This window comes from Strongylocentrotus purpuratus, unplaced genomic scaffold (assembly GCF_000002235.5).
Source record: "Strongylocentrotus purpuratus isolate Spur 01 unplaced genomic scaffold, Spur_5.0 spur5_scaffold_8, whole genome shotgun sequence".
Classification (NCBI taxonomy): Eukaryota; Metazoa; Echinodermata; class Echinoidea; order Camarodonta; family Strongylocentrotidae; genus Strongylocentrotus; species Strongylocentrotus purpuratus.
Window position 1 is genome coordinate 17,858,129 of NW_022145614.1, and position 24,146 is coordinate 17,882,274.

The following is a 24,146-nucleotide window of genomic DNA, read 5'->3' on the forward strand; positions in this document are numbered from 1 at the left end:
TAAAGTTCGACGGTGTACCTGTCGACAACTGGTAATAAAATGCAGAACATTAAAATTGAAAGAGAGGAATATCGGAGAAAAGGGCGAAATAACGCTGCCTTCGAGACGTAGAATATTAATACAACCTATATTCTCACCGAATGCTATCGAGTATTATTTCTAATGTTAATGAATCATTTCGAAATTCGCCATGTTATTAGCTTCCTCCGACCATGCTGCAAATCGCGCCCCGTCCATCTCAGAAGCAACCCTATTGCCCTCTGTCAGTTGGTGACCGGTGCCCCCAATTCCTAGACCACAGTCAGGGCAACGGCTCGCCTGTGTGGCACCACCACATTCCCCAATGGCGTAGATATGCCCTCTTGGGCATTTATACCAATGACCTTTGGCCAGACCTATGGCGGCGACTATTTCCTTCCTCTCTTTCTCGCTAATTCCCAACCCACCGGACTTGTAATCGATCTTTTTGAGTAGATCGTTGACTTCATTTGCTCGTTGGGCAGTCATAGCCTTTCCGTCAAAGAGTTGAAGCTCGGCGGCCTTGACCTCTTCGCTGGCTTTGTCACGAGCAGCTGGTTTCTTGACCAGGATCTGGAAAAGATTCAAGGCCAAGTGGAACCTCTTTGCTTCTCTGTTGGCGTCACCGGTCTGTTGTTGGGACATCCTGTTTATGGGCTCCTTACACAACCAAGTCTGCAGGACAACTATCTCACTCTTCATCTGCTTAACGTACTGCTTATTTAGGGATGGAGATCGCAGCGATTGCAATTTTTTAGCCAGGTCTATCATTTCCTCCTGGAAGCGGACTCTGTTTTCCAAAGCGGTGATTTGTCCATGGCTCAACGCAGACGTCGAACGGACCATGGTTTCGAATGATAGGAACAGTTGCTGATCCCTTGTCTCGGCACACACAACTTCTCGATGAATTCTTTCTTGTAGCCTCTGACGGAGATTGTGGATTGTGTTTTCGTCGCCGAAGAGATTTCTTTTAACAGCATTGATGTCATTCAGTGCTTGTTTGATGATGTTTCCGTATCGCATATTGCGTCTGATCGGTGTTTTGCACCATGGACACTCTTTCAGCTGTCAAAGGAATCACAAAAGTTCAGAAATGGCTTAGATATCATTTTCCTTTCAATTCCTCTTTAATGTAACACGCACGTTTTGAAAATGGGTCGAGATTCCCATCGTATGTTCGAATTCGTTTGATTAGATAACATGGTAATAACATAAACAATAAAGAAGCAACCTCTTTTAGTCAAAAATTGTGTCGGAAGAGAAATGAAAAGACGTCACAAATTCCATTTCATCAAAACAGCAAAAGAAAAAATGAATTGTTTTCCACCGCGTTCTCAATGCAAATGTTTACAGAATAGTAAAACAAAATATTCACGACAACTAATTCTTGATACCTTAATGGAGGTCGCCTCTGACGTGTCCTTGCTTCCACTATCCGTCTTCATCCATTGGTCCAGGGCTTTCGCTTCAATCACGTGCTTACAGTCCTCTAACTCCACAAACCTAAACAGGAGAGATGATATAGACGTAACGTCTTATTTACGTGACTGATCTACTTCCATTTATCTGTCGACACTTGAGAAGAAATATTATTGTTAAATCGTTGAAATCTTGAAATAAAGGTAAGATTTTTATATCATATCGTCATCAGTAATTATCCTTTATTTTTGTTTCTTTCTATTTTTTTGCTTATCGAAACTGTCAAGCAATTGCACTCCATTTTTCGAATTAGCATTTCATCCTCTTCATTTCGTAAGTAAAACTTTAACACAAGATATTTTACACGTTTCTTCTATATATAAACATATATCTAAAGACATATGACATATTTAGGACCTAACCTCCTTAAAATCTCTTTTTTTAATGTATTTGTGAAAAATAAAAAGTAAATCTCACCGAGCATCATCGTCGTCTTCGTCGCCAAAGAGGATCCTAGTAACTTCCTCCTTATCACAGATTCTGCACTTCTTGGGGCATGGTTCACCACAGAGTCCGATGCAAGGGTGGCCACACTTCAGCAGGAGTGTACAAGGGTCATTACAAGCACGTCTGTCGCATGGTTTTCCACATTGTGCCCCACAGCGAAAATGTCGACATCGCCAGATGCATCTCTCTGCACACGGAACACAAGGTTCTCCACAATTTTTCTTGCATTTGCTATGTTGACATCTGTTTTCGCACTTCCTTGAGCACGGTGGACAATCCGCAGCACATGTCGACCGGCAAGGGTGACCGCAAACGAGTGTACGATCACATTTTTCTCGGCAGAATGCATGAAGACGTCCTTGGTGGCACTTGCCGCATGAACCCTTGCACGGATGTTCACAACTCAGAATCTCATTACATGGTTTCGAACAGGAGTCAGGACCAGCAGAGCATTTGGCGAGGACATTATGGCCACAAGGCCAGTCAGAATGACGAATCATTTCCTGGCAAACCACTGTACAGCCCTTTCCACACAGCTCCTTGCATTGATGCCCGCAATCCAGTCTCCTGCGGCATGGAGATTCGCAGATTACTTCTGAGCTGCTTTTGTAGCAAGGCACTTTCTGGATGTGACCGCAAGGCAGTGTCTTGTCGACAGGTTTTTTGCACTGCGTGTCACACGGCTGGTAGCACTGTTTCATGCATCGATGACCTAAAGTGCATATTGTCTGAGTGCACTTTTGACGGCACTTGTAGTTTTCATGTTTCATGTCGGTGGGGTGGCATGGCATTCGACAAACATGACCACAGATAAGACGTGCCTCACATGGTACGGAACAACCACCTTCTGGGACTTTTGAGAAATCCGCTTCACTTGAAACCTCATTTTGTGTCTCAGTGTGATTTCTGCACTGGAGCTTAAGGGATTTTCCGATGGTGCCGTAGATTTCAGCATCCTTCACGATTTCCCTCCACAAGCTTGGCCCAGTTGGGTTTTGTTGTGCGAGGAGTTTGAAATTTCCGATGCAATACAGACCCTTTCTTGCTCTCGAGAGCGCTACGCAGATTCTGTTGTCGATCTTCAAGAAGCCAGCACTTCCCTGCTTATTGCTGCGAACCAGAGAGAGTAGAATTATGTCGTTTTCCTCTCCCTGGAAGTTGTCAACTGTAGCAACTCTGACACCTTCAAAGTCACTCTTTTTCATCAACCTCTTAAGGCAAAGAGTTGACCGGAATAGGTAGTCAAGATCGTGATCTGCTCTGGAAGGTAGCCCTGCTGCAAGAAGTACCTGCAAAGTCCTACCAAGAACTTTGCCTCGTGAATGTTGGAGTGACTCTTCATTTCATCCACAGAATCTTCTTCCATTTCATGATGAAGGAAGAAGATGTTCTTCATAACCCCGTTGATATCGTCGAACTTCTTCACAGAGACGTCATCTTGAAGATATGGGTACAATCTTTCCATCCTCATGAGTCGAGAAATTTCAGGCCTCATTCTATGTTGTAGAACCAGTCGCTGATAAGGTACATCATTGTTGATCATACGTTCAAACAGAGATATGTCCAAGTTATACTGCGTAGCTAATTTGAAGACCGTAGGACTTGGCCGAAGTTGTTGGTGATCTCCGATCAATATCAGATGCTGACATGATTCAGTCAATGCAGTCACAATATGGGCTTCTAGGACCTCTGCAGCTTCCTCGACCACCATAATCCTCGGTTGGATTCTCTGAAGTAGCATATGGAACTTTGCAGCTCCAGTTGTTGTCATTCCAACGACCGAGGCATTTTTGAGGATTTCAAAATCTTCTTGACTGCGTGCCTCGCGAAGCTCCTGACAAACATTTGTGAATTGCCGTTGCATATCCACGAGCTGACGAAGAGATTCATGGCGATGTAAATGAGCCCAATAGCGGTATAACCTCCATCGGTTTCCTTCTTCAAGGCCCCAAACGTTCCTAACGGTGTTTGCCTCTCGGTCAGACATTCTTTCATTACTCCTGAGCTTTCTCTCCAAGTTGTGCTTCCTATTTCTGAGCTGCCGTCGGTCTTGTTGCCACCCTCCCGCTTCCAAGTTGTCAAGGTCGTTAAGTCGGAAAGCCAAAGTGTCATCATCGAAGTTGGCATTCGCATCGCCTGTGAATACTCTATTTCGTTGGTCGTCAACGTCCAGGCGTCTCATCTCGTCAAGGAGATCCGCCTCCTCTAAGATATCAAGCTCTTCTTCTCCTTCGTCATTTTCGTCTTCATTTTGTGGTCCGTTATCTGCAGGAACATCAAGCTCCTCAGGTGGAGGTCTCATCTGAATATCACCAAGGAGCCAATGGACGATAAGGGACTGGCCACCTACTGCATAGACATTCCCTTGGTTGAGGCTTCTTTCTTGTGCGTCAGTCATGTGCTTCATGAGTACTCTTTCATGAAGTAGTCCCTTTCTCGTATGGTTAATCTTGTCCTGAAGGCCTTTGACTTCTCTCCCGAGACCTTCGATTTCGCCACGAACCTCTCCGATTCTACGTCTCACGTGTCGAGGTGTCTCTTCTCGAAGCTTTGAGCTCCTGAGTGAATTGAGGTTGAACCGCTTCAGAGCCTCGCTAGAACTTCGACCACCAACTCTCACGATACCTTCACTGTTATAATCTGCAACTCCTTCCAGAAACTGATCTAAAGCATGGTTTGTATAGCAGACGAGTAGGATTGGTTTGTTCGAACGGCCTGCGTGTCCGGCCAGTCCTAGAACTTGAGCTTCTTTCCAAATACGCTTGTTATCGAGAAGAGTGTGAACTATCTTCAACCCGATGTAAGTTTTTCCAGTACCAGGTGGGCCTTGTATGACCGTCATCTCTTGAGTAAGTGCTGCTTGCACGGCTCGAAGCTGGGATTCGTCAAGACCAGTGTTCCCTAGTCTTGTCCATTCACGACCATCGAGAATCCTCACGGTCTTCATACGCATTGCTGTGTGCTTTGCGTTTGGAACTTTATCAGAGACGATGGATGATAAGTCATATTCAATGGAGCGATCGTTCCGGATGTAGGCAGGTGGACTAGTTTTTGTTGATGCTGATATGATGTAATCAGTTAGGGGCATTGACTGCTCAGTGACATTTTTGATGCGGCTCAGGACATGCCGGTAAGCTTCGAAGTATGCTGAAGATTCTGCCATGATGAATGTCTTTTCAGTGAAGATCTCTGCAATTTCTTCGTCCCTCTCGAGCTTGATTTCAATGAAGCCTTTAGCCAAATCCTCAGGCTTTCGGTTTGCAACTGTGCCGAAGACGAGGGTCTTGAAATCATCAGGTGACAAGATGACGAGCGATCCATAGATCAGCCGCTTCGAAGATTGCCAACGAACGCCTTTGAGTTTAGTCTCATCGAAGTGAATCCTGAACGTAACTCCACTTTGTGAGTACAGTGGTTCGTCCAGTGTTACATCATAGTATAGACGAATGTCTTGGAAGCGTTTGTCACGTTTCCCTGGTCGAGCTGTTGCTATTTTATACTCACTAATGCCTTCTCTAAGTGGGCGGACAAAGTCTTCTCGAAGAAGACGAAATTGGACGTCAAGATAATGTTCGACACTTTCATACTTTCCCTTCTTAATGTGTTTTCGAAGGTAAAGACGAAGAGAATTATCTGTAAGTTCATTAGAGGTTGGAAACACACTGAGCTCACGGAAATTATCTGGAGGGGGTGTTGTGGGTTCGATGTCCGTACGTGTCTTCTTTAGCTTCTCCTGTTGGATTGTCTCATGAAATTTCACAAGTTGGCGTACCTCTTCTTGAATTGTCTCATCGACAAGTATGTTCCTCTTCTCTGCGTATCTGACAGCATCTTCAAGGAGTGTCACAGCAACTTCAACATCTGTCAAGGAACTTGGAAGGCGTTGCTGTAGCTCTGATAGGACAATTGCGATATCACGAATGCATCTAGGCATGACCCTTAGTTTGCTCTGGTTTTTCTCGGTCCTCATTCCAATAAGATGGCGGGTGAGATGTCTGTTGATGAAGTTGTTCCTTCCAAGCATATCTAGCAGCATGTTGATAGTTTCATTGGACACCTGCGCCTGGCAGACATGGTGATAGACCTGAAACAATAGCGAGATCACGTCATAGCGTATATCCGTCATTTCTAGAAGCTTGCCCAGACCTTGCTTGAGAGAACCTAACTCTTGAACTGCGTCGTCGGGGTCTTTTGACAGAAGCTGTTCTAGTGTTTTATAGCCTAAAGGATGAACCACACGAGGACCCCTTGCTTGGTTGTGGTGAGGTTCGCCGCGCCGATTCCTACATTTTTGAAATTTGATAAAGAGCAAACAGAGGTAATCTTCAAAGTTTATATTTAGCGTAATTAGAAGAATGAAAAGTCAATTGTATATCCTCTCCAAAAAACATTGTGTTTCAATCTTGTTATTCATAAAAGACGTGTGAACAACGTCACCTTGTTCTTTGAAATTAGCTTTTGTTCACCTCCTTTGATCTCAAACGGGGTGTACCAAAACAAATGCGAGGTGATATTAATTGGCAACATATCAACAACAACAAAAAAAACATCCTATATGAAATTTCTTAAGCTATGCTGTAGCAGTGTCTCCTGAACTCGATGTGAATTCCTCAAGGATTTATTGTACAACTGCAAAGTTGTGTTTGTTTTTGGTAAGACACACCAATTTCCAAATGTTACAAATAAGCGTATACATTTCGCTTCTGCTTTTAAAAGCAAAATAATATTGATGTCATTCCAACTCATAATTTCTTGATGAAACCAACATTGAAACATTCCAGACTTAAAATATTTCATTAGTTAATTTTCATAAATATGAGTTTTACAACAGAAAGTATTCCAATAAGTTTTGGGTGCAACCAATTTTCTTACTATCTTCAGCTAAATCATATTTCGATCACTATGTCTCTACAGTGCGTCCCAGAAAAAACGAAACCGAGAAGTATCGATGTTCTATCATAACTTAATTACAACTATTTTTAATGAATGATACATATTTGGAAAGCTTAGAGTCTCCTCTTTCATGTGATGCTTCTCAGATGATGCATATTTCACGCATGAGTGATTAAAAGCAATTTGAAGGAAGGAAACCAAAAAGACATTTGGCGGGCGGTATCTGAATTTCGAAGAAAAATTCACATTTCTAGAAAGTTGAGTTTCTGCCCTTTCATATGACACCTCAATCAGGAAAAATGAGAGAGGAATGACAAAGTTATGTTTGTTTAAAGTAGTGCTTGCATTTCCATAATTGTATTAAACGAATTCGTTTTCACTGGCTGCCTGCCGTATCAATAAACGTAATTAACAAAAGACTTAACTCCGTTTCGTTGACAATCAGCCGTAGACGAGAGTCTTCATGCGTGGCTGATTGTCAACGAAACGGAGTTAAGTCTTTTGTTAAAATTTGCTTTTTGCTACGGCAGGCCCCCAGTGAAAACGAATTCGTTTCTTAAAATTATGAAAATGTAAAGGCTACTTTAAACAAACAGAACTTTGTTATTCTTTGCTCATTTTTCCTGATTGAGGTGTCATATGAAAGGGCAGAAACTCAACTTTCTAGAAATGTGAATTTTTCTTCGAAATTCAGATACCGCCCGCCAAATGTCTTTTGGTTTCCTTCCTTCAAATTGCTTTTAATCACTCATGCGTGAAATATGCATCATCTGAGTAGCATCAACTGAAAGAGAAGACTCTAAGCTTTCCAAATATGTATCATTCATTAATTATGGTTGTGATTAAGTTATGATAAAACATCGCTACTTCTCGGTTTCGTTTTTTCTGGGACGCACTGTATATACAGATACCAAAGACATTATTTTACTGTCCTGCTTGCATAAATTCATCAAGCATTAATCTAGACACCCCTTTTGTAACGAGAATTGAAGTTTATTAGAGAGCTAGCCAGGAAATGTTCAGGAGCAAGGACATATATTGTTAGGTGATACGTAACGAAGTCAACGTATCACCTTTTGATTTCGTCAAGATTTTTCTTTATTATTATTATTTATTTTTATTATTCTTCCTCGAATTTGTTCGCAGGATATCTCAAGACTGAATAAAGCCATTATCATGAAACTTTCAATTATGATAGATCTTAGTCTAACTTAGAACTGTGTGACTTTTCAGACAGTCAAGGTCATCGTGACGTCATCCAGGCGCCATTTTGTGAAAATCAACTTATGATCATATCTTCATAAAGGAAAGCCATTTTTCATTCATATTTATCATGATTAAACTCAATATCCGTCCGGTCAATTTCAAGTCAATAAATGCGCGCAAAAATGCGCGTACGCTTATGTCCGCGCGTTTACGCGCGCGAAAAAAATTAAAATGCTCCAAATCATCCCAATTTTTTTTTACATCCGTTTCAGGCCATATGGAGCATTTGATAAAAAAATTACGCACACGCGCATGCGCGCGCATTTTCGCGCGTACTGGCATTTTGCAATATAGAATCGCCGAATTTTTTCTGTCATTATATTTGATACATTTTTCCAAGCATTTTGATAACTTGTTCACCTTTTAATAACGCAATGAGCGTCCGTCAAAGTTGACAGCACGCGCAGATCTGCGTTATCTTTATCCACCATACATTGGCAAAAACATGCCTATACAAAATTCATTGTAACTGTTCAGAATGGATGGGAACTCCCAATATGTTTTCATATTTAGATAGATTATGAGTTGGAGATATGATTTCATGTCTCATTTGACCCTCAATTAACTCATGATGTCATCATAATGGCCTCCAAACTCAAAATTTCAATTTGCATATTATGACGTCAGCATATTTTTGGAAAATTAATTGTATCTCTGTAAATATGGATCAATTTTCTTTTAAATTTTGATATGTTCTAGCTGAGACAATTTGCTACAAGTATAGTTGCCACAATTTTTCATTTTGACTAAGGCATCAAGGCGTACTTTTGTGATTAAAGGAGGCATGTCAATTTTTCACATTTTGCGTGTATTCTCTATGGGACATGACTTTTTCTCAAAACTGGATTCTACACTCCTGTCTTTTGCGAGCGAAATCTCCCATATTTTAGCTTTGTTTTCGCTGAGCTTCGAATATGTTGTAGCTGAGACAATAAGCTATCACACGTGTGCCTTTTATATTTCGATCAGATGCCGGGATTATGCTCATATTTCACTTGCAAAGTAGGATTTCTGAATTCCATTTCCCGTTTACGTGTAATTAATCGCTATGGGAGATGTTTTGTTATATCGGTAACGCACTTGACTTCCAACCTCGAGATCCCTGGTTCGATTCCGGGTGTCTCCAACACTTTTTTTTTCACTTTTTTTTTCCTTTTGACCTTCACTGTACCATCTCCTTTGATTATTTAAACACGTAGATTCGCAAATAATGTCATAAATAACCCTTTTTACTTTATTATTACCCTATTTTCACTTAATCCATTACTTTTTGCGTGTAATCCCTATGGGAGATGACTTTTTTTTTCAAATCTGGATTCTACATTCCTGTCTTTTGCGAGCAATATCGCCGTTATTTCGGCTTGGATTTTGTTGATTTTTGAGTATGTTGTAGCTGAGACTATATGCTATCTAAATCAACCCTCTTTTTTTTCAATTAGATGTCAAAATCGCGCTTATGATCATGATCATGATCATCATGATCATCATTATCATAATGATGATAATCATTTATCAATTACATTTTCATTTCTTTGAATAAGATAAAAATCGTCAAAAGGTGTTCTTCATGATGTAAATTAGAGTCAAATGTGTAACTGGTTACTGCACAGGGTCAAAGGTCATATATTGTTTCAATCTATCTTCCCTAGATCCATGATGATCAAGGAGACACAATTTAATCTTGACATATGAATAGATCATAATGGGAGAAGCATATAAATGGGAGAAGCATTTTACAAAATAATATATCGTGTAATGCATTATTCGCTATGTAAACCACTATCATACGTATCACCTAATTCGTCTAAGTGACGAATTAAAGTCTAGTTCAATTTGTGTTGGTCCGAAAATTTCCCAACGACTAAGCGGGGGGGGGGGGGGGGTAAGAGCACTTTTTTTGTCCCGCAATTTGAAAATTTGACCGATCGACATTTCGTTCCGTTGGGGGGGGGGGGGGGTAAGATCACCTTTTTATGTCAACCATTAGCATAATCTTTTTTCTTTCTCTTTTTATTAAAAAAAAAAATTGAGGGGGGGGGGGGGTTTCGACCCCAATCCCCTCCCCCTTCCTGCGTCCGCGCCTGTATACGTCTATCATAGTTTTGTTGTTCTGTTGTTCTTCTGCATGAGTCGGTCGTGTCAGTGTAACTAAGGTATCGGGGTCATTTAAAATAGCAACTCACCCATTTCCCTGAGCTCCAGCATCGTCAGGTTCCTGTTCTTCTCCTCTTGGACGGTTGCCTATTCCTCCTCCCCTTGCTCCCCTGTCTCCTCCTCTCCAATGGCGATCTCCTCCCTCTTCCTCTCTATCCCTCCTCCGTCCCCCTGCTCCATGGTCACCTCCTCTGCCACCCCTTCCGTCTCTCCTTCCTCCTCTTTCTTCCCTTCTCCCATCTCGACGTCCTCCATGTTCGTCCCCGTCCCTCCTCCATCCTCCCCTGTCATCTCCTCCTCCACCCCTTCCTCGTCCTCCCCGGTAGCCTCCTCGACCTCCTCTTCCTCTGCCACCTTGGTAGCCGACCCGATGTCCACCTCTATCACGGTCCATCCTCCAAGGTGTGTTACTCACCTTACGTGTTCTAGAGTTTTTAAAAAAAGCAACAGTATGATTTACCGGGAGAACAATTACCACTTGGTATATATTATATATATATATATATATATATATCGAAGTTTGTATATGATTTTATATAAATAATAGCATTATATTCAATGCATATCCGTTAGCCTATGGAACGCCCTGTTCCATCAACAAATTAAATTTAGGTTAACACCTTGGCCCATATTCTGAAGTCGTGTCTAACTCCTGTTTAACTAAACAGTTGTTTAACTTTAGTCATGACTACGTTAGACACGACTTCAGAATACGGGCCCTTGTGTTTATGTTTAAATCGTTATGATTCATAATACTCCATTTAGCCTGCCCAATAAATCCAGAGACGGTGGTAATCGTGGAGTTACCCATCAGTAGAGTGAGGCCCGACTAAGGTGTTTGGGTTCAATGAAACATGCTCCGACCTCAAGTGCATCTCGGTCAATGTATAACAACCAAACTCGTAGCTTCGACCATGTCCTTAAATACTATACATAATCTTACACCTAACAAAAAAAATTACCATTTTAAAACCTAAACGATGAGAAATTTAAACTATGATGTCCAATGACGAAACCGGTTAACCGGCAATAATGATATTGGGAATAAGCGAATAGAAACGAATAGACCTACTTAAAAATAATAAATCTACACGAAAATAAACATAATCTCCCCCCCCCCCCCCCCTCCCCCCCCCCCGATAAAAAAGAATAAACGAAGTAAGATATATCTGTCATATTTTGGTATTCAAATCCAATTGGTCGTATCTATGTCAAGCAGAATGTATATAAAGTTCAAGATTTGTTTGTTTGACCTCGTTTTTTCTAATACCTTTGCTCATTTTCGTTGCTGTTTATCTTTGAACTATTAATATTTTGACTTTGCAATATCAAATCTTTTGTAAGATATAGAAACGACCATACGAGATTAGTAGATCATTATTTGTTTTGGGGGTGTTGTTGGTGGGTATTTTTTTTCTATCGACATATGGAATATTAATTATTACCATATTATTGACCTCGCTGAAATTTAGCATTGAAACAAGCATTGTTCAAAGAAAAAATATATACTGTCATTCCATATTCACTGTCTCCCACAGGGTTTGATTTTCTTTCTCTCTCTCTCTCTCGTTTCATGTGGTGATTGTGGCAGTGTGGTTTGTTCTTGGCGGATGGTTATGTTTTTTTCTCGGGGTTTTATCGATCAAACTTTATGGATCAATGAACCTTTGAGATAACATTATGAACAGTATCTGTCGGGATTGCGTCGTGTTGTCGAGACCATCTCGTTGGGAGGGGATGGGGAGGGAGAAAAAATAATTTGTTCGAGCTTTGTGTGCAACAGTGTATCATATTCCTAAAGAGGCCCGTGGACGTACGTATATTTTCAGGGCCATTTCTGTTTAATGTAATTTGACACCTGTACTCTCACATGTTTGTTAACCAGGCGCATACGCAGGATTTTTTCAAGGGGGGGGGGGGGGGTTAACATTTTTAAATCGGGCCGAAAATTTCGCAACGACTCAGCCAGCCGCTGAATAAGCGGGGGGGGGGGGGTAAGAGGACACTTTTTTTGGGGGGGGGTCCCAAAAAATCGCAACGACTCAGCCAGCCATTGAATAAGCGGGGGGGGGGGGGTAAGAGTGCACTTTTTTTTTTTTTGGTCTCGAAATTTGAAAAATTGACATTTTGCTCCGTTTTGGGGGGGGGGGGGTAAGGTCAACTTTTTTAGGTCAGCCATTGGTACAATTTTTTTTTAATAATTAAAACAAACAAAAAAACAAAACAAAGGGGGGGGGGTTTCCTCCAAAATACACACATTAAAAATACCAAAGGGGGGGTTCAACCTCCCCCCCCCCCCCCCCCCCTGCGTACGCGCCTGTTGTTAACTATAAACGATACCCTTGATTTTCATTATCATTCGTTAACAAAATATGGAGAATGACGTTATACCCGCTTGGATCTTAAGCAGCATAATTAAATTCGAATTTGAATTTAAACACTCACATACACACATACATTATAAACATACAGTGTCATACTATCATAATCTGTTGTGTTTTTTTCTCCCTTTGATAAAAGGGTGAAACAAGGAACAAGAATTATAGGAAGAAAGGAAAAATAAAAACAGTTGTAAATAGTATTACGATATATATAATTTAAATTCATCTCTCTATTTTATCCCAAAAGAGTACGTTAATTTTTGCCATTCCTTGATTATTGTAGTTTTTGCATCTGCACTAAATTATCTTTGTTATACTACCATTTTTACTTTTGTTTTCCGTTGATGTAACAAAAAAATTTGAGAATGAGCCAATTCGTTGGAATTATAATCAAAATGTGATTATTTCTACTTTCATATATGACACCAAAAAGTCCGAAAATGATTCATGCTTGGGTGAGCACTGCTCACTTTTGTAAAGGGTATGAAGATTAGGTGCGCAGGAATTAGCCATTTGTGTGTCATTTTCATGTTACACACTGTTAGTTTTTTACTTCTGTGACTTTGAATAAAAACCTTCACCCCACATTTCAAGTATTGTAAGATAAGTTGAACATCTCATTGATTTACCTAATACCCAGGTAGGGATCATGTAAATTGTATATTTAAATACGGTTTGTTGAAAAAAAGAATGTCCAAGATATCGGCTACTTATTTTTCAGGTTAATGGGTAACCAAAGGATATACCTCTCACAAATTGGAAGGCTAATTCCTGCGCAACCTAATTTCCATACCCTTTACAAAGGTGAGCAGTGCTCACCCAAGCATGAATCATTTTCGGACTTTTTGGTGTCATGTGAAAGTTGTGTTTATGAGCTTTCCATACATTTAAAACTTTTCCCCAGAATCATATATTTCTTATTCGGCAGCCATTTCAAAAGTGTATAGTTTTTTTGGGGGACGTACGGTATAGACAGGTGGCCCCTGGGTGGCCTTTACGTATAGAGTGGTAGTCACTTAGACTGTATTAGCTTTCATACATGTATGTAGAAAGAGAATGAACAGAAATGGAGATAATGTCACAACAGGCAAGCGTACTCACTGAAGGATAAGTCCATGTAGAGTTCAAATAAAGAAATGAGAATCACTTGTGCATATTTTAATCAGCAAGTCCCTGATTAAAAGGGCAAATGGTCGACTTTGAGGCTCGGTGTGTTAGTGTAATAGTTGTTAACGCGATTGGTTACTGTTTGCTCTAATGAGATTGGGTTTTCCCAGGTTTTAAAGACCCTATCTGAAGAAAATACAAATTTATATCAATGGAAATCTGTATGCACGTAGAATACAAATATAAAGGAATAAAACACAATTTCCATTTCAGTACTGCAGAGAAGCACATTAAAACACTTTTTTTCGCACCCCTCCCAAATATATGGGTGTATAGCAGGGGCGGATCAAGCCGGCAGCAGGGGAGGGGGCCCAATTCGTGAAAAAATATTTAGCGGCGAAACAGCCGGCCGATAATTCGCTCAGTGGGGGGGGGGGGGGTAGATAGCAGTACCCCCCCCCCCCCCCCTGAATCCGCCGCTGGTGTACAGGGTCAAATTGGCAGTAGTACGTGTCGATATAACGTGGACCCGATCTAGATAGGCGATGAGCCGTGCTCGATAATAATGCAAAGCCATGGTGAATATATTATGCGTACTCAACATAAGATGATGTCATCAAGTATAGATAGCTCGTTTTTATGTACTGTTTGCTCTCATGATAACGGGTTTTTCCAGGCTTTAAAGGTACTATGTCCCATTTGCAGGCCCAAAAAATGAAAAAGTTAAATTCCAACTGCATTTGAAAGATAATACCAATTTAGAACTTCCCTAAAAAAGGTGGGGCTTCAAAATGTCTTCAAGTTGGGAAATAATGACTATTACTTGTCAAATCGACTTTAAGGCTATAGAGCCCTAAAGTAATAGTCTTGATTTTCAGACAATTGTACTGAATGGTCATACGTTTTATGCTGCGCAAAGATTCAATCAGTTTAATCTTGGCCATCACAAGAAGTGAGTTATTGATGTAGACAAATGCTCATGTACCCTTTACAACTCTTTTCATGTATGTTATTACCAAAGAAGAAAAAAGGCCAGTCAGTCACTCAATAGTGTCTGACAGTGAAGTCTAGCAAGTAGACGGGTTTCCTTGCATAATTTGAATATGAGGACACTGCTAATGTTTAAATTTCAAAGATAGGACATACATGACATATTCATAATTCCTGCAAAGTTCTACAGCATTTGAGGTTGGCTGCAAAAGGGACATAGTACCTTTAAAGGTGAAAATGATTATCATAATTAAAAGAAGCAACTACACAGAGTATAATACACGCGTTCCTACAAAATATATCACTGAACATAATATATAGCCTTGCTGTTACATACCTTGAAAGTTTCCTCGGTACTTTATATTTTCTGAAAGTAGTCAGATTTTGTGAGATGTGAACATAAGTTTATAATATAATTTGAGTTGATTTGATTTGACATGGTTTATTGATTTTTTTTTTAAATCTTCGCTGTCAAATAAACTGAATCGTGATGTTTAATGTTTTTAACAATAAAGTGAGATCGATACACATATCAGTAGGAAAAATACAATTAAAACAATAAGCCTAATGATAAATATTCAAATCATGACTGTGAATGTATTTAGATCACGGTACACTCTAAAAAAAAATAAAGTGTTATGGGCAATTCCGTGTGGGAAAGAGGAAAATCACCAAATTCTTAATTTGATCCAACTTCAATAATTTAACATTTTTCATGTGGACAAGAAATCGCTTGTGATGGAATTGAAAACCGTTTTGAAATATCTTTTTTGGTTTTTCTGAAATTTTTTTTGAAGTTGGGGCTATTTTGGGGACCTCAATTACATGATAATGATTTTATTTCTTAAAATTCAGTGGAGCAATGTATTTAAAACTTATTCCTCTATATCTATTCCTAATTGAACAACATCACAAATATGAATCAAGTTTTGCAAATTATTTTCAACAAATGAAAAAAGTTTTTGTATGAGAGATATTTCAATTTTACCCTTAAAATGGCGTAATTCCGTTACCAAAATTTGAAAGAAGTTTTACTCACAAAGTTATTTCTTACTTTTTTTTTTGTAGTTGCAAATTCTCTTCCTTTATCTACCTACTAACAGCCCTACACATAAATTTCAGAGGTATCTAATTATTTTCCTATTAAAACACTGGTAACGGAATTACATGGTAACGGAATTACATTGGTAAAATAATTACAAGGGGCAGCAGCATTAGTAATGAGTGGTATATTTTTCAAGAGATGGACCTGCTGCCTCATGTACATATACTGTATGCTGTGTTACAACATTTTTAATGGATTTTGCCCCTTTTTTTTAAGTATTGGCTTATTATATTAATTGTCTAACTAAAGACTAAGGATCTGGCTTTGATATATTCAATGAATGTTTTTTTAAAACTTTTTTCAAATTTGCATAAAGACTACAAACTAGGCTGCGAATTTTGGATGTGTTTATTTTCATTCACTCTGAACTTGCAATTAAAATTGTACCAACATCTCTTATGAAACCTTTTGTTTTAAACATGGAAATACTTCATATTATTTCACCTATGGTGATTTTAGACAGTGCCTTTTCTGATTTTTATTCTTCACTGATCTCATCTAATCTATCGAAAAAAGAAAAAAAAATCATTAGAAGTTAGATAGCTAAGACCATAGCGGACTACATGTAGCCCTCTTGCAGACTGTGAATTTCCATACTCTACATTCGTCCTTGTTTTCACGAAGTGACGGTAGTGAGGAAAATCGTAACGCAAAGTGAATGCAATTTTTTTTCACTACCGTCACTTCGTGAAAACAGAGAGTGACTTTGACGATGTCCGCTAGCACTCAAAGAAAATACCCCACGAAAACACCCTAAAAAACAGCTAGGTGGAGGTTGGAAAGCAAGGTCTACATGTAAATTACCACCAAAAAAAAAGAGGATAATTCATTAAAAGTTAGATGGCTAAGACCATAGCGGACTAGTCTTCTTGCAGACGGACACTTTCGTTTATGGATGGGGCCATGGGGGGGGGGTGACTTTGAATCAGTCCGCTAGCACACAGAGAAAATACCTTTGCCGATGACAACATGTAGGTGGAGCTTGAAAAAGCAAGGTCTAATCTAGCGAAAAAATATGAAATAAAAAGTAAGAAGGCTTTGGCAGGTACCGGACTAGTCTTGTTGCAGACGGTCACTTTGCCGACTCATAACATGTAAAACATATGGGACTGAGGGAAGGTGTCAGGGTAACTTACGGTACAGGTCCGCTAGCGTTCAGAGAAAATACATTAAAAAAACGACAAGGTGGAGGTTGAAGGGGAAGGTCTGATCTATCAAAAAACATGTGTTTTATTAGAACTTAGATGGCTACGACCATAGCAGACTAGCCCTCTTGCAGACGGTTAATTTTCATACTCTACGTATTATACATATGGGAAGGGGGGGGGGGTGATGGCAGGGCGCCTTTGACTAGATCGCTAGCGCTCAGAGAAAATATAACTGTTTGGAATGAAGAATGATGACAATGGTCAAGTTTGTTACATGTTGTAACAAATTCAAGAACACTGATGAAGTGTGTAATTAATTTTAAAAGAATGATAACCAACTATTAAAGAATGATAACAATTTAGTGAATTGGCGTAATGATTTATAAGGTTTGACATTTTATTGCAACTCTGTTGATGACATTATCTTAATTAATTAGTTTTGAATCGGGTGCTACCTTTTGTGGATTGAAATTGTAGTATGGAATTATCTGACAAGGTTTGTAATTAATTTTAAAAGAATGATAACCAGTGCTCCTTCTAAGGCCCTACATTTATGTCGCAAAATTGGCTCAGCAGGTTAAAAAATTGGCTCGACAGAAATATGAGATAGGGGAATGATTTACAAATTCTGGTGTGAAATATTATTGAAACGCTGTTGACAAAATGATAGCTATATTAAGCTCTCTTTATATAATTAGTTTAGATTTTGGTGGTTGGTTTTATGGACTGAAATCATTATAAATAAATATTCATGTGTTTTGTTTTTAATTTACACCAAGATCCTGTGTTGGGTGAAGGCAGTGTTATTAGTAGCACTTAAGTGTTTTGGAATTGTTTGAATGCTTAAATGTAACCATCCAAGACGTACAGGTTGTAATGTTGTAATTAGTGCTGTAACATCACGGATATATCCAATTCCGTTTAACCGCCTGTCAAAACCGGACGGTTTTCGGTTAAACGATTTATTTAAAAAAAAAAAAAAAAAAAAAAAAAAAAAATGATTTTTTTTTTTTTTTTTTTTTTTTTTTTTTTGGCCGTGTGAAAAAGCAGGAAGGTGATTTAACCGAAAGGCGCCGATTCGTGCTTGTGAACTAGTCACAAATAATAGTAACAATGTCGTTTTAGAATAATGTGTAAGATCATTAAAGTAAATTAAAAACAGTAGAGGACCTAGGATAGAACCTTGTGGTACACCATGTGTTAAACTTGGATGAATATATATTGAGATCTATTACAAAGATTACTTTCAAACCAAGATGACAGACAAATTGGAGTGTTGTTCTAGTTTCCAAGTGGTAAGTCATCACACCGATTACTGAGCTAGGAGACATTGCCAGGCATAGTGCCAGGTGGAGGGGCATAAATCGAAACTTTAAAAAAAAAAAAAAAAAAAAAAAAAAAAAAAAAATATTAAAAAAAAAAAAAAAATTATAAAAAAAAAAAAAAAAAAAAAAAAAAAAAAAAACGGGAAAACGAAACCGTCCAATTGAAAACGGAATCCGCCATGGGCGGTCGGATACCGGACGGTTAAACGTTTGACTACAGCACTAGTTGTAATTTTCAATCGATTTTGATCAAAACTGCATAAAATAAGCTTTGAAATAATGTATTGCATGTGGTGTTTGCTTGGTTAATAGGCCCTCACAATAGTCAATAAAACAATTGAATATCCTTTGTTTCCTATTGAATATTGTGGAGTTTATTGACCTGTTTCTATAAATTGGCCTTGGCGACTTCACAACCAGTTTGTCAAGTACTGTCACAAAAGTGATCTGTATATGTGTAATTCCGTTACCGGCAAATGGGCAATAATATATGTAGTTTGTCATACTTTGTGTGATGTTCCTACTTGCAAACTAAACCAAATTAAAATTAGTTGTAAACTAGTATATGATAACACATATTGACATAAATTTAATCACTACACACCGATATTTGCTCAGAAATGTCATATTTACTTGCCATTTGACAATATAAAAGACGCGTTTTCCAACAGTTTTTAGAAAGTAAGTACACATATGAATTGCTTTGTAGTTAAAATCAATTATTGCAACCCCTGAAACAATTAAACAACAATTTAAGCCTACATAATGTTTACAAAATCACCTTTTTTCAAGCTTATTTCAGAAGACGTAATTCCGTTACCATTTATGTAATTCCGTTACCGCTACCTTCTTTCATAAAACCATCCAGCATAGATAAACCATGACAACTTCACCCAAACAAATCTTGCCATGGGACAGTCAACAATATTTGCTCCCTTTATTAGCATTACTTCACCCCCACTTGGCTATAAATTTCAGACGAAATCTTTTCAAAGTTCGTGTAAAAAATAACCTGATTTTTCTGCCGTAATTCCGTTACCGACACACTTTTGGTCCTGGGGTGTTCCGAATGTTGAAAAATAATTTTTTTAATTTTGATTTGCTAACAGGTGCATAATACAGAAAGAATAAAAAGATAAATAATCACCTAGGTCTAACCACCTGTCTACAGTATATAAAAATAGAGCCCAAATTTCTCTGAAATGTAATTCCGTTACCGTGGAATTGCCCTTATGTTTAGCACTTTGAGGGCTACGTATAACACTTTTGGGGCGATCATTATAGTTACTGCACTTGCAGTGCTTTCTTAAACTCCAGTGCAGGTGCTAGTATACCTATACGCATCCAAAAAATGCTACTAATTTTGCACTAAGCCTCTAATGAGATTCATATATACATGTACAACTCTTTTTTTATCATGATTAAAACTGGTTTGTAAATCATAAGAGGTAGTAAATTAACAATTACAAACTCACTGACCAATTTCTTGATATTTTTTCTTTTTGTTTATGGACCTAGTGTATATTTAAGACGCCTACCGAGACTGAATTGGTTTTAAGTAGACAAAAACCGGAAAAATTGGATTTCCTCAAACAGTATGCAAATAATATGCAAAATTGCCATAGCTCTTCAGGTTCTAATTCGTGGTCTCATTGGTTCCCTTGGCTCAGCACTTGTTCTAGAACCCGTTTCTCCAAAATCACGATAGCTTTTTTCAGAAACTGAACTTACGGTGCTAAAATTTAGCACAAGTGCAACTCTTTACGCAGCACCTGTTTTTTAGCCCTTCATTTTTTTGGTTTCAAGTGTAGGAATTTGAAATACAATAAAAGGTCTTGGCATTAATTATTAATGACAACGGGTACTGTTTATGTAATTCAAGGTTAACAATTAATAAGTATTCATTAACATGTTTTGTGATTCATATCATATACCAGAGAAATTATTATCGATAAAGAACAATTTCCATCAAAATTTGAAGAATAAAGAAAAGACATAATAACTACGAGTAGGTTCTGAAATGTTAGACTTTTATGGTTCATTTTCGGGAAAATCCATATATTAGAAAATGCAAAACGTATCAAGGCGTTTATCACTGCTTTTAGAATAACTCAAATCCCAACCTCTAACAAACAAAAATACAAACAACAATAATATTTCTATATAATCGATGCGTATAAAGCATTAAAATGACAGACGTAGAGACATGTCATTTATCGTATCTGTGTATGTTTGGCAAGGGCGTGAAGGGCCGGGATTTTTTTTCCCTATATAGAGTGGGTGTGAAGTTACATTAAATCTGAATGTGGGTTAAAGTTGCAATATACAGTTGGGCTGCAAGCATAATCTTTCTTCCTTTCTTTCTTAAATGTTAAAGGTAAAGACCAGTATTGGAAACGCCCCAATTTCAAAAATGAAATGGAAGCTCTCATTACCAATCATGTGAAAGAATATGTTTTGACTAATACATGATGATAAAAAATTTGCCGGGAAACCGCCTACTAATTCATATATTTGGTAAATTTGTTTCTCTTATGGTCTGTGAGAGATATAGGGTAGTCCCATATACATCTTTCTGTGTATAGTGCTTGTAACTTTACGAAGAATGGGCCAAATTCCTTATCATTTTGATGATTCCAGAACCTTGCAGATGCTAGATGATCAACCTTTTCTGATCGATTCCACAACGTTTCTTTCACAATGCAATCGCATGACCAGAACTGGTCTTTACCTTTAAGGGTACTTCTATTTAAGGTATTAGTTTAACGGAAACAGTACTCACTAGAAACTGTCTCTAATGTTTAACAGGCATCAGCACACAAAAAATGAGTTTTTACAGAGGTAGGGACGAGCGAGTGCATTATTTCTGGGGGGAAACCCGCCTCTTGACACTTCATTTAAATTTAATTTGCATTGATTTACATAAAGATAGCCAGATTCTTTGTAGAATTTTCACATTTTCAATGTCATACCTACATAATTACATTAAAATACAATAAAAATAGACAATATTTTTCAATAAACAAAATATTCTAAGGTTATTTCTTAAGCCTAATTGGAAAAATAAAATAAAGAAACAAAGCACTTCAGTTCACATCAATTACAATAATCTTTTTACCTTTCCCTCTCCCTATTCCTTTTTTTGGTTATCTTTATTTCCTTCTTGGTGCCGCATCACTATTAGAAAATCGCGTATGCCTACATTTGTCCAAAAACCAGTTAAATACCTAATCACGTCGAAGGCCTTAGGAATAGGCCTACCAAAGACTCTGAGTACCGTTATTTGCAAATAATAATAATAATGAAAATAATGATAATATTTAAACAATTTTGTAACAAGGCATAAGTAATTGAATAATATAATTATCATAATTATGAAGATTATTCTCATGAAAAGGCAAGATATTATGACGTATCATTCAATTACTCATGCCTTACGGTAGGAACTATACTCACAAAAATTGTCTAATTCCCAATTTACCAGCACCCATAAAATAAGGAAAATATTCGTATGACCCATGTGAAATCGAAATGTTCTTTGGTATACCATGTAGGCCTACCTTTGACCTCATGAGGAATGTATGTTTTCTCCTCAAAACATTCAATTCCTATGTTGTGAATAGTAAAAGTATCTGATAAATATGCTAATCCCAATTTTCAAATTATCAAACATTATCAAATATCTTAACACTTCCATACAAAAGTGACAATCTAGTTATCACAATAAGATAAGATTTGTTTTAAATATAAAAGACCGCCTTGCTGCCCGAACATAGGTTATGAATTATTTATGGCTGCCTAAATATTGGTCATGGTAGTACTTTAAAATGAACCGGCCAAAATAACCCCCTGCCCCCCCCCCCCCCCCCCCCCCCCCCCCCCCCCTTGGCGGCCTCGTACGTCTATGGTGTATATGCAAATGAGTAATTCATTCATTTGTTTGTTATAAATAGATGCAGCAAGGCAATGTCAATAATAATATAGCCCTAAATAGTTATGATTAATTGCATCCCTCTAAAATAAATCGTCCGTTCCTTCAATCAAATTTATATAATCTTTGAAGGGCTTCCATGCATGGTGAGGATAGATAAATCATACATGCATATAGATTTGCGGTATGTACGCGCGGTAACACCACGTATTCTTTCCTTTCCTCTTTAGGACGATGGTACAACCTTTCGAAACATCAAGATATGAGTCAGTGGCCATTTTCAGGGCCAACTTCACCCGTCGAAAGAATGTGGTGTAACCGCATGCCTTGCTCAAATTTAATTTAATGTTACCAAGGTTTAAACGCAGATACAACAATGCTTGATAAAATACAATCAATAAGCTGCAGGATTTAATTAACATACAGTAGTGTTTTACGATTGAAAGCAAGTCGATTTGGGGGTACAGTACGGGGGTACAGTGAATGCTTTTCCGGTGGTTTTCTTCATGTTCCAAGGTCTGTGGATGGACATGTAGTCATGACCTACAGCATATGTAAGCTCTCTCTATACATTTAATTAAGCCGTAATGATACTGCGCGTGCACTTGTAACTTACCAGTCAGCATTCCCGATGAACATTCCTCTTTGTGTAGTGTACGTAGCTATATACCAGTGGCATAACGATTGACACCTCCACTAAAACGCAAAAATGCTTTCACTCCAGGAATAACCAATGGAAGAAGAAGATTTTCCATAGGCCCGTCACATTCAACGACTGAAATAAAACACTGTTGATTTTTTTTTTTTTTTTTTTTGGGCTGTCGCAGTTTTCTTCTGGCGAACACATCACCTGATGCCAAAGCGCGCGCATGTATACATGCACCACTATGTATACTGCCAAATCGGGGTTTTCCAGCAGTTGGGTTTTCCCAGTGCATATATTAAGTATTGTTTGGCAAATCACATAGTCTAGTATCATGGACCTTTTTTCTTCTTCAGTTTCCCTTTAGTACTCGTTCTCGCCCCCCCCCCCCCCCCTCCCTCTCTCTGTCTCCCTCTCTATCACTCCTCTCCCTCTCTCTCTCTCTCTCTCTCGTTTGAATGCCCTCGGATACGCCACTTGACAAGACCACGGATTCTCCTATATTTATTTTAATTAAATGATTTCCTTTAATGAAAATGCCGAGTTTGTTGACTACTATACATCTAAATATGCCATTCAGTTAAACTATCAGAACAAGGATCTTGGGAAACTCAAGATAATTTATACAAATACAAGTTCATAAAGTGGCTGCCTATATAGCCCCATTTTATTCACAAAATTAATGGAATCGATGTTGTAAGTGAAGCTATATATTTCCATCTCCCGAATACCGAATGATCAATAAAAGACTTCATAAGACCATTTAAGTACTGAACTTTTTTTTGCGGCATTACTATATTGGCGAGTATATCATGCTCGGACTGAGTGGCTTCATGCGCTCAATACTGAGACTACGATTTATGACGTAATGGGGATTCCCCGCCGCCTTAAAATACGTTAGGCGCGCGCCTGACCTGACTCCGTTTATGGATCCTCCCACCCCCAGTACAGGCTAATATGCTTGAATAACAAGACAAACACATTGAACTGATGCATGGTCCTCGATCCCTTACATTTCAATGACGGTGCTAATAATGTTAGAAGGCATGAGACTGTTATGATTTATACAGGGTTTCGCCTTGCAGAACTTGAAGATAAGCTTCAAGTTCTGGTAAATATAGTAATTAAATTCTCATATAATCCAATGAAACTTACAATGAATGTTCAAGATTACTAATAAATGACATGAGCCAAATAATGTTGCTAGAAAATGTATAGTCGCTGAGTAATGAGCATAGAACATGAGCAAGGAAATCCGG

The 24,146-nt window shown here is 38.4% G+C and overlaps 2 protein-coding genes across 2 annotated transcripts; both read right to left on the reverse strand.

The window, feature by feature from the left end:
* Positions 1-165: 165 nt before the first annotated feature.
* LOC105439331 (NFX1-type zinc finger-containing protein 1) lies at positions 166-3,149 on the reverse strand. Its single transcript, XM_030976085.1, has 3 exons — positions 1,915-3,149; positions 1,413-1,521; positions 166-1,083 (listed from the first exon to the last, which is right to left on the reverse strand). Exons 1-3 carry the CDS (start codon positions 3,147-3,149, stop codon positions 166-168), a joined length of 2,262 nt encoding a protein of 753 aa, XP_030831945.1.
* Positions 3,149-23,136, reverse strand: LOC115920379 (NFX1-type zinc finger-containing protein 1-like). Its single transcript, XM_030976087.1, has 3 exons — positions 22,861-23,136; positions 10,287-10,682; positions 3,149-6,227 (listed from the first exon to the last, which is right to left on the reverse strand). Exons 2-3 carry the CDS (start codon positions 10,649-10,651, stop codon positions 3,149-3,151), a joined length of 3,444 nt encoding a protein of 1,147 aa, XP_030831947.1. The 5' UTR covers positions 10,652-10,682; positions 22,861-23,136.
* Between the last annotated feature and the right edge of the window lie 1,010 nt (positions 23,137-24,146).